This window comes from Epinephelus lanceolatus, chromosome 13 (genome assembly GCF_041903045.1).
Source record: "Epinephelus lanceolatus isolate andai-2023 chromosome 13, ASM4190304v1, whole genome shotgun sequence".
Taxonomy (NCBI): Eukaryota; Metazoa; Chordata; class Actinopteri; order Perciformes; family Serranidae; genus Epinephelus; species Epinephelus lanceolatus.
In genome coordinates, this window is record NC_135746.1 from 13,269,417 (window position 1) to 13,281,140 (window position 11,724).

Sequence of the window (11,724 nt, forward strand, 5' to 3'; positions counted from 1 at the left end):
TACCACAGCATCCTGCAGCGACATGCCATCCCATCCGGTTTGCGTTTAGTTGGATGATCATTTATTTTTCAACAGGACAATGACCCCAAACACACCTCCAGGCTGTGTAAGGGCTATTTGACCAAGAAGGCGTGTCCAAACTTTTGGCCTGTACTGTATGTTGAAAGTATGTATTAATATCTGGCAGTATATATGTGTGACAATAGTCATATGTGTATAACAGTAGAAGAATGACTAATGACTAATGATGGCAGCAGCAGCAGGAGGCATCTGGCAGGACCACGGCAGCAGCACAACCACACACGTCACGCTGTCCAGGCACCGCTGTGATATGAGTTAATCTGAGAGACAGTGGAGCACAAAGGCTCCAGAGAAGAAGCCGAGTTAGTGACATCCAGAATGGCCGAGTTAGCAAGATGCAGTAATAGAATACGAGAGAGAGAGAGAGAGAAGGAGAGAAGGTGCCCGGTGTATTATAGGGGGGTCCTCCGGCAGACTAGGCCTAAGTCAGCCTAACTAGGGGCTGGTACAGGGCAAGCCTCAGCCAGCCCTAACTATAAGCTTTATCAAAGAGGAAAGTCTTAAGTCTAGTCTTAAATGTGGAGACGGTGTCTGCCTCCCGGACCGCAACAGGAAGATGATTCCACAGGAGAGGAGCCTGATAGCTGAAGGCTCTGGCTCCTGATTTACTTTTGGAGACTTTAGGGACCACGAGTAACCCTGCGTTCTCAGAGCGCAGTGTTCTGGTGGGGTAATATGGCACTCGTACCTTTCCTCTGCCACTTCCTCTGGACTGTTGGGACCCTTTACAACAAAGAAACCATGACTTGTTGGTAGACCCAGGCCAACAGTTAATGTTAAAAAAGTGGGCTGGATAAAAAAATGTGTGTGTACATATATGTATTAATAATGAATTATATAGTATTTTTATGCCTCCATGCTGGCAATGGTCATAGCTGGAGGCCTTATGTTTTCAGGTGGTCCGTCCGTTCGGGCGTCTGTTCATCGGTCCCATTCTTGTGAGTGTGATATCTCAAGAACACCTTGAGGGAATTTTGTTTAAATTTGGCACAAATGTTCACTTTGACGTAGCAATGAACTGATTAAATTTTGGTGGTCAAAGGTCAAGGTCACTGTGATCTTGCATCTGTCTCATTCTTGTGAATGTGACATCTCAAGAATGCCTAAAAAGAAATTTATTCAAATGTGGCACAGACATCCACTTGGACTGAAGAATAAACTGATCAGAATTTGGTGGTCAAAAGTCAAAGGTCAAGGTCAGTGTGACCTCACAAAACATGTTTTTTGGCCTTAACTCAAGAATTCTCAAGCAAATTATGACAAAACTTCACACAAATGTGAACTGTAGGAGAAACTTGACAGGGTGAGTGGCTGCATACAACCACTGGGCGGTATTTCTACTTTATAGTGCTTTGTGTTTCTATCACCTTAATGCCTTTATAATATAATGAAAGCACATTGAATTGCCTTCTTGTTAAAAGCTGATACACCGATCAGCCAAAACATTAAAACCACTGGCGGGTGAAGTAAATAACATTGATCACTTTGCTACAGTGCAATGTTCTTCTAAGGAACCTTGGGTCCTGCCAATTATGTAGATGCCACTTGATACTCTACACCCCCTCATGGCAACTCCACTCCCTGATGGAGGTGCTCCCCCGAGTCAGGACAATGCACCATGTCACACCACAAAACTACTCAGGAGCGGCCTGGGAGACATAACAAGGAGCTCAAGGCATCAACCTGGCCTCCAAATTCCCCAGATTCCAATCCAATCAAACTCCATTGGGCATGCTGGTACCTTACCTCTCAACCCACAGGACTCAAAGGATACGTCGACAACGCCATGGTGCCAGAAACCACAGGACACCCCCAGAGGTCCAGGCCTCAACAGGTTAGAGGCCCCACTGTAGATCGGACTTGACTCTGACCTATCGAGGCCTGGACAAAGGACCTCTGGGGCACCTGTTTGTCCTACCAATGCTCTATCAGATTGGAATCTGGGGAATTCTAAAGCTAGGTCAATACCTTGAGCACTTTGTCACGTTCCTTAGTTCCTTTGTGTTGCTTGTCTGACCTGTAAGGGCCTTGTCTATTACCAGAAGCTGCCCACTGTAAGGCATCCTGGCTATAAACATAACTTGCATTACAATAATATACAAAAATGTATGTAAGACCATATATTTAAAAAGACTTTGACTGTGCACTCACCTATTAATTCAGGGACAGAATTTCCTGTTCATAGAGCTGGCCCCACTTTGCTGTGGTCCAGCTGAAAAGAATTGACTAACCATAATTCATGGTCCTTGTACATCCTAAACAAAAAAGGGTAATCAAACTTTATTTTTATGATGAATGCTACATACTGTCTTGAGTGAACGCAGAAGTGCAGTTTGTAAATGTAAGTTGGCCAAGACTATATCAGGTGGTGGGTGAAATTAAAGGCAAAGAGACAGCTTATTATCTTTATCATATTTATTAAGTGCCACAAACAACAGAATTTGAACTGACATTCCTTCATGGGCTGGGCGATATGGACAAAAATAACACTGTATTTTCAGGCAGAATGGCGATACACAATATATGTCCCTGTATTTACTAAGAAGTAGGCTACTGCTGCATGTGTTTCTCCACAGCAGGGCAGGTAAAAGAAGTTTACTGTAAGGGCCTTGTCTATTACCAGAAGTATGTATGTATGCTGAAGATGTACTGAGAGCTGAACACAGACACTTAAAAATGCCTGTCTTGGCTGAGTCCGAAGTTATGTATCTGAAGATTTCCCATTTATTGGAGGGAATGGGTAGAGAAGGGTATGGTCACATTAGGGGATCTATATTATAATGGCTGCTTAAAATCCTTTGAGGATTTGGTGCAACAATTTAATATTCCCCAATCTCAATTTTTTAGGTACCTGCAACTCCGGCATGTTGATCCAGAGCCTAAGTGATGGATCCATATCAGTACTGAAGAGGGCATGAGAGAGATCTAAATTTGACATTCAATGATGAAGACTGGGACAGAATTTGTAAGAATGTTAAAACAGTGTCAAGGGATGCACGGGTATGCCTCATCCAATTTAAAATTATACATCGCTTCTATTGGACTCCCTCTAGATTGTTTAGATTAGGATTATTAGCTACATCAAACTGCTGGCGATGTAAATCTGAGGAAGGACTTCATACTTTATGGTCCTGCGACAAAGTTCAACAATTCTGGGCCAGGATACATGCCAACCTCTGTGAGATTGCAGAAAAGACAATCCCATTGAGCCCTAGATTATTTGTTTTGGGCGATCAATCAGTTTTAATCAGAGGCGATAACCATATTAAAAGTTGTGTACAAACTAGTATTATGATAGGTAGACAAATTCTTATCAGGGGTTGGAAGACAGGGGGTGCCCTCGATGCAAGATTGGACAGCAAAAATGGCAAAAGTTGCAGCATTTGAAAAAATGTCATACAAACTTCTTGGTAGACTGGACCTGTACGATGGAGAGTGGGCTAAATACTTAAACTTCTTAAGGGGTTCCTGAAACATGTAATATATTGGGGAGATGCAAGTTCCGCAATAATTTATCTTGTGCAATAACCTTATTTTACCTTTACTGTATATATTCTCTTTATTATTTATTTTAATGTCACTGTATCTGTGTATATTTGATTTAGGTTACTGTAAATAATGTTGTTACTTATATTTTCACTTCGAACTGCCCTATATGATATATCTTTCTACTCTTGTAAGGAGCACCTGTAACGCCAACAATTTCCCTCCTGGGATCAATAAAGTATTTCTGATTCTGATTCTGATTATATGTATGTGTAATGCGAAATGGTGTTAAACAGTATAAATGCCTTGGTATCTGGCTGCATGACAATCTTAATTTTAAGCACCATACTGAAATTTTGTCTGCCAAATTGAGGACAATACTTGGCTTTTCGTACAGAAATAAGAGCTGTTTTCCTTTTGTACACAGGAAAATAATTGAAGAATCTGTATTTTTGTCTGTTTTGGACTATGGTGATGTTGTATACTGAAAAGCTGCTGTCTCTACATTGAAATCACTTGATGTTGTCTACCACTCAGCTCTAAGGTTCATTACAGGTGATCCTTACAGCATAATTCACTCCACTTTTATAGCATAATTTCTCACTGTGGTCAGTTAAACTGCAGGCGTGCTGTGTTTACATGGCAACTCTAAATTATGCTATAAAAGTGAAGTCAGTTAGGTCTTTTCAAGTCAATTTTGCATGCCGCAGCTTCAGGGCACTTGGATTACGACGGACAAGCCGTTCTGACATTTTTGAAACGCATTAGCGGAGTTTTATTACATTTTCAAAATGATTTTGGACGTGGGTTCCATGCACTTCAAGTGTATGGAAAAATCCGGCTAGCTGTTATCCTCCGATACCCCAAACAAGTTTTGTGGATTAAAAAACTACACTGGACTTCTTGTCGGCATGAGGGTGAGTAAGTACTGTCTGCAGTTTCATTCTAAAGTGGTTATTTCCTTTAAGTGCCTTATTTTGGATCTTGTTTTAATTGAGTGTAAATGTTTTTAACTATACATCTACACCTTAGCATGTTTATCACGCTGTATTTCTCCTTTTAGAGCACACTTATTGCTCGTGTTGTTGGTTGTTTTCATTTTTCATTTTTGTTTTAATTGATATGCATGATTGTTCTTTGTTTGCCTATTAATTGTTTTAATGTCTTTGTTCATTGAAAATGAGGGTCTCCCTCAATTGATTTCTCAAGTCTTAAATAAAGGTTTGAATGAATGAATAAGGTATTTAAGTTATGTACATATTTGTTTGCTTAGTAAGCTATGCATCATGCCTCTCTCATTTATTTTACTAATTGTATATGCGTATGCGTCTGTATGTATATAGGTAGATATGTATCTTATGTGTATGTAGGTATATGTGTATGTAGGTGTATGTGTATGTAGGTGTACAGTATATATATGTAAACTATATTTGTTTGTTGCGATACTGTTTTCTTAAGTTAATAATAAAAAATATATCTTTTTTTAACTTATTTGTTATATTGTCCAGAATATTGTTATTGCAAAAATACCCTTAGATACAATGATATTTTAGGGCCATAACACCTACCCCTATATTGTAGACCATTGCTTGATTTGCTGCAGTCTCTGCTGCCTAATAAATGCTAAAAAAGAAATAGGACAACACATAAAATTCTGGTTTGTAGTTCAGAGTTTGGAACAGCATCAGTTGTACATAAATATTTAAATAATCCTGAATGTAAGAACACACATTGGCCATTAATTGTAAATGAAATTAGATTTTATTATGTTTAAAATTTGAAAACCCATGCTGATGGCTGTAGCTGCCTCCAGTGGTTGTCTTCACCCTCCTGTAGACTGTGGGAAAAACGAGATATGATCATTCAAATAATTAAGTGTGCACTTTGAGTCTGTATTTAGTTTTTGGCGTTTTTTAGAAAAGACTGTAGATTGAAAGATATTTATTTTATTTTTTTACCTGGTCGGTGAATTAATCAGTCTGTGGAGGACCCCAATCCATGTCTTCCACACCTTTATTCCGATAATGGGCAGGTTGGAAAGGTCCCACAGAACTACAGGGAAACAGTTGCACAGAGAGATACATACATTAGACAAGTTAAAGCTATAGTTGGTAATGTTGGAGAGCTAGCAAGATTTGAAAGCGGCACCTCCTCTAAGCTCCACCCCCTCCTCCCCCTCCCGTCAGTGCTCCGTCCAAAGCCACGGCCCCACAAACTTGAACACGCATCCATCTCAGCAGAGCAGAGGAGAACCGAGTAAAATAACAAATCCCCCCCCAAAGCAAACAAATAATTACCTGTCCAACAGAAAGACAGCAACCTCTGCATCACTTTTCAGGCCCTTCAGCTCCCTCAGTTGTCTCTGCCGTTTAGCTGCACCGATGTTGATGTTTGGTTTGCCCTCTTGCTTTATCCAAAGCCTTTTTCGTCGCAGCCTTTTCTGCCTCCGACTTTCTTTTCTCAGCCTGTTTAGCGGGGAGAGAAAATTAATATTATGCTGCGACTGTTTTTACCTGGCAGTTGAGTTATCAGTCTGTGGAGGATCCGAATCCATGTCCTCCACGTCTCTATTGTCAGAGGGGACAGCTTTGGGAGGTGGCACAGAACTACAGTAAAAAAGTTGCGCAGAGAGGTAAGTAATATGAACAGATATGAATGGTAAAGTTAGTTCACACATTACATGTGCAAAGTGTACACGCACAGCTGTCAACTGAGAGTCACACAAATAGGGATGGGTACCGAACCCTGGTATTGAACGAGCCCCGGGGCTACATTCTTCAAGACCGCAGTATTGATAAGCTCTGACCTTAACGGTTCTGCTATCGGTACTGGAGCAGTCACGTTTTTTTTTCACAAGTTAAACGTTATCTTGCTCATTTATCTCACCAACTCTGTCAATTATCCGTCATTGTATCATAATTTTCGCTATTCTCCCTGAAGACGAGAGATCTGTGTCGCTCACCCTGGCTGCCTGCTGTGTGTGAGTGGAGAGAGCAGGGGGGCGGGGCTGTTGTTCCAGTGACACACACACACAAAAACAAAAACACCTTGCGAAAGTGCATCATATTCAGACAGAAAGATGTACAGTGTTTGACTGCCCTAGCACAGCTAGTTTATCTACATCCATTCCAGGTTTGTAACATTATGCTAACAGCCAACACGTGGAGTTAATAACCATTCAATCTGGAAATCCATCAGTTAAAAAAAAAAAAAAAGAAAAAAAAAGGATTTTTTTTTCTTCCTTTACCTCTGGAGGCACTGCCTGTAGTTTTTCGACTAACGGAAGTGCAGGGGCCTCTGGGATCGCTCAACTTCATCACTTCCGGCAGTGCCCCCAGGGAATCGCCTTGTTGTTTACAACTTCCAGGTAGAAAACCAGCAGAGTTTAGCTATATATATATATATATATATATATATATATATGTATATATATAAATAGCATTACTATTTCTGTGTGTGCAGGTTTTGTAATTAATAACATGGTTATCGTAGATTAGCTGGGTTAACCGTTAGCTGTTAGCCCCATTAGAGGTGTCTGTAGTAACTCAGTAACTCAATAAACGGTCCGTGAAAAAAATATTTTTTCCAGTGGATATCTTAGTTACAACATGATTGAGTTGGCAAAGCAGTCTTGTGTTGCTATGCGTGGTATTTATTCAGTTTTGGGAAATTACGATGTCTAGAGAGCATCAGTGGCTGCAGCTGACAGGGACAGCTAACAGCAGCAGCAAAGCTAACATCAGGACGTCATCTGTTAAAAGCCTCCTGTTGTTGGATACAACATGAAACTACTCCAGTTAGCTCAATCATGTTGTAACTAAGACATCCACTGGAAAAAATATTTTTTTCACGTTGACGAGACAGCGTTTTGGGTGGAGCGGTCGCCATGGACGTGGAGCTTGCTGTTTCTGTAGGTACACATTTCCTGGGGACACCTGCACGTCTCGGCCCCACCCTCCATTGTGATTGGCTAAAGCGCAGCATCATTCAAACTCTATTCTACAATGTAAATTGCAGAATCTGTTTTGAGAGATTAATAACCATTAGCTATTTTGCGACCCTATTTACTAAATAGTAGGGATGTGGTATCGGCACCGATCACGTTATCGGAATCGGTAATAAAAGATTGGAGGAATCAAAACAACAAATATGGCCAGGTTTTTCATCTATGTTGTTCAATGTTACCTCCGCTTTCCAATATATAAAGTGTGACGATCCTGTATATTTTATAAACACATTTTTTTTTGTACGACAGTCAACTGATGGCTTGCTCACCTTCAGACACTGAGGTACCTCCAGACACACCCACCGGTGCTATCGCCAGTGGGATGGCTCGGTCAGCTGAGCCCAGGTAGACTGGCCCCTACATTATGCCGCTCCTGGCAGTATGACGAGAGACGCTGGCGAGTGAGAAATGAGCCAGAAGTATTCTGCGTATTCGGCCTACCACGGCATTTTACACCGCTCAAGTCTGTGAAATATATACGCTTCCCTGTGGAATATCATCCACCCGGCCACCGGCCTCACCTCAGAGATTCCGCCCACGGATATCAAGGGATCCTACAGAGCCTCCATGCCCGAAACAACACCGGAGCATTATGGCATTCATTCACACACGGTCCCGGAAGTTGGCAAAAGTCGGGGGTTACTTTCTGTTTCATTATTCCTTATGTGGAACCTTTGGGCCGGGTTGCTTTATTGTTTTGAAACTGAACTGAGTCAGAGCAAACAGTGAATTTTCTTTACCTCCTTGTTTGCGTGAAAACCTGGGGTGGAGTTTTCTTTTGTTTGGCGAACTGTGTGGATTGAACTGAATTGAACTGTGAACTGTGCTCGAGTCGGTCGACGCAGGTGGTGTGTATTACAGTTTTATTACTTCTATAGTGGTGTTTTTAATTTAGTTTAATGTTTTTGTTATGCAGAAATACAGTTCATGTGTTGGTGTGCAATTTGTACATGTACAAGTTAGATCACATTGACTCTTGCTATGCTGCTATCAGAAACATGAGCGGTAAGACAATAAAATATTACACTACCCAGGTGGTGTAACAGTCTTTGACACAAAGAGAAAAAAGATATAGGCTGCGACTGTCTTTACCTGGCTGATGAATTACTGCCAGTCTGTGGAGGATCCCAGTCCATGGCCTCCACATCTCTGTTGTCGGAGGAGACAGGTTTGGGAGGTGGCACAGAACTACAGTAAAAAAATTTGCACAGACAGATAAGTAAAAGTAACAGATATTGGTGTTGGTACAGATGTTGGTAATTTGATTAAGTTAATTCGCACATTACATGTACAACATGTACAAGTTAGATCATATTAACTCTTGCTATGGCCGATGCTGCTATCAGAAACATGAGCGATAAGACAATAAAACATTACACTATCCAGGTGGTATAACAGTCTGTGACACAAAGAGAAAAAAGATATAGGCTGCGACTGTCTTTACCTGGCTGATGAATTACTGCCAGTCTGTGGAGGATCCCAGTCCATGGCCTCCACGTTTACATTGTCAGAGGAGACAGGTTTGGGAGGTTGCACAGAACTACAGTAGAAAATTTGCATAGACAGATAAGTAAAAGTAACAGATATTAATGGTAATTGGATGAAGTTAGTTCACACATTACAACAACATTGTGATCTAACTTGTACAACATGTACAAGTTAGATCACATTAACTCTTGCTATGACAGATGCTGCCATCAGAAACATGAGCAGTAAGACAAAAAAAAAAATGGATATGGGGCTTCAATTCAGTGGAGCTATGTCCTTCCATCAGGTAGTGTTTTAGTAGTAGTGTAGTAGTAGTGTTTGTTTTCATTACAGATCTTAGTGTGACAAAATGATCTCTGACCACAATTGTTTTTGTTAGGTGGCTCAGGAATAAGTACACCACTTAGTAACTCTTGCTATGACAGATGCTGCAAGTGGTAAAACAAACCATTATGCAGGTGGTATAACAGTCTGTGACATACACAGAGAAAAAAATTAAGCTGTGACTGGTTTTACCTGGCTGATGAATTGATGTCAGCCTGTGAAGGACCCCACTCCATGGGCTCCACGTCTCCATTCTGATAATGGGCAGGTTGGAAAGGTCGCACAGAACTACAGTAAAGCAGTTGCACAGAGAGATACACAAATCAGACAGGTTAAGTCTGTAGTAATAACAAGTATTGATTAGTAAAGTAAGTTAAGTCCACACATGGCATGTACAAATTGCACAAGTTAGATCACATTAACTCTTGTTATGTGAGAAACATGAGCGGTAAGACAATTAAAGCATTAGGCATCCAGGTGATACAACAGTCAGTGACATAAAGAAAAAAAATCCTCAGCTGATAAATAATAGTGCTTAAGACATTTTATCAATTTAAATGTGGGACTTTATTCATATCTTGCACTGCACTGTAGCTGCACCATAATTTTGATTATACTTTTTGATATGTCTTCATATAAGCTTATTTAAACTTTCTTGCTTTCTTTGTTTTATTTCTTTAAAAGTATCTTTTTGTATGTACGTCTCTGTGTCTCACATAAAGGACTTTAAATTTCCTAACCTGTAAGGGCCTTGTCCATCACCAAAAACAGTCCTGCCTATGGCATCCTGAAAACAAAACAAGACACATGACATGCACTACATAAAAATGTATTATGTAAGAGTGTGTATTTAAACAGAATAAGATTCTACACTTCAAATGAAATGGTATAAATCTTACTCGTTGAAAACGAAGGGGAAATGTTTGATTGCCATAGGCGATCACACCACCGAACCCATCAGCATTGTCCACGCACTGGATGGAAATCTGCAGTAAAAATGTATAACGATGATGAATTGCTCCATGTAATTCCCATATTACCACACCAAACTGTAACACTTTAACAGCACATTTCTTAAATTATGCCAAATTTCTCAACATGCTAACAACATTAATGTTTCAAACAAAGACACTTTGATCGTGATCAAAGTGTCTTTGTTTGAAGCTGCAGTAGTTGCACATACTTGCAACACTTCTGCTTCTTTGTGTATGTATTATTTCAGAAAATGAAGTGTATGTGTTGGAGTGACAGTGAGTACCTATCACAGACTACAGCTGTAAAACGTGTTTGTGGTGTTGACAGGACTTTTTACTCAGCACTACTCCCAAATACCAGATAACACTGTGAATGTTCTCTAAAATAAACAGCATAAATCTTACTTGTTGAAAGGGAAGGAGAAATGTGGCATCACCATAGACGACCACAGCAGGACACCCATGAGCATTGTTGGCACACTGCTGAGAAATCTGCAAAATCATCAAAATGCATTACGATAGTGAAATTCATTGTGTAATTCCCACAATATATCACCAAACTCTATCACTTTCACAGCAAGTTTCTCAAATTAAAGTCACATCCCTTCCCATGCTAACAGTGCTGTATGTGAAGGAAATGCTAACAGTGCTAATCTTTCAGACGAACACAAACTCATCTCTGATTCAATCAATTCACCAAGTCAATCTGCATCCCAATACAGTGACTTCCTAAACTGCAATATTCCATATGTTTTACCATATACTGTTACAGGTATGTTTATTTCAGCTTGTCAAAACTTACCTGCTGCGTTCGACCAGAGGTTGTCATTTTGCCGTGTCACAGTCATGTGTGGTAGGACGCACCGGCGTGATGGCGTCAGATCACGTGAGCGTTACGCGTTTTTATGCAACAGTATATTAACTAATGCACAGCAGTGTTGAGAATGTCAAACTGCTTTTTAAATAATTACATGGAACCCTTTGTTTACTGAGTTATAGCTGATAACTGTTTCTTACTTGAGTCAGGTTTTGTTATTATTATCACAGAAAGAAGAATCTCAGAATCAGTTTATTTCACCAACTAAAACAGAAATCTTTTTTGAAACTACACTCACTGTGAAAAGTTAACAGCAGCTCTTTCCCTCTATAAAAAAACACAATTCCTTGGTGTTGAATGCACTTTTTACGCAGCACCCAATCCCATCCCGTCTCCCTGGACGTCTCCCCTTTGTCGTAACAACAGTTTGTTCTAACAGAGAGTTAGAGCTTGTTGGGTTCAAAGTGACCCAAAACATATGTAACATTAGCATGTATGACAAACATACTATATCTTTCTTTTTCTGTACATGATTTTAGGCAAAATAT

The 11,724-nt window shown here is 40.2% G+C and overlaps 1 protein-coding gene across 3 annotated transcripts; it reads right to left on the reverse strand.

Annotated features, from left to right (window-relative positions):
• Positions 1-5,309: 5,309 nt before the first annotated feature.
• Positions 5,310-11,724, reverse strand: LOC144466525 (uncharacterized). Of its 3 annotated transcripts, XM_078173766.1 has the most exons (9): positions 10,765-11,724; positions 10,285-10,371; positions 10,126-10,172; positions 9,578-9,673; positions 9,018-9,113; positions 8,666-8,761; positions 5,865-6,032; positions 5,526-5,619; positions 5,310-5,404 (listed from the first exon to the last, which is right to left on the reverse strand). In XM_078173766.1, the coding sequence occupies exons 1-8, from the start codon at positions 10,861-10,863 to the stop codon at positions 5,538-5,540; spliced, it is 771 nt and encodes a 256-aa protein (XP_078029892.1). In that variant the 5' UTR covers positions 10,864-11,724; the 3' UTR covers positions 5,310-5,404; positions 5,526-5,537. The 3 variants fall into 3 exon arrangements, with proteins under 3 accessions (XP_078029892.1, XP_078029893.1, XP_078029894.1); XM_078173767.1 differs by lacking the exon at positions 9,018-9,113; XM_078173768.1 differs by lacking the exons at positions 5,310-5,404; positions 5,526-5,619; positions 5,865-6,032 and adding an exon at positions 6,045-6,173.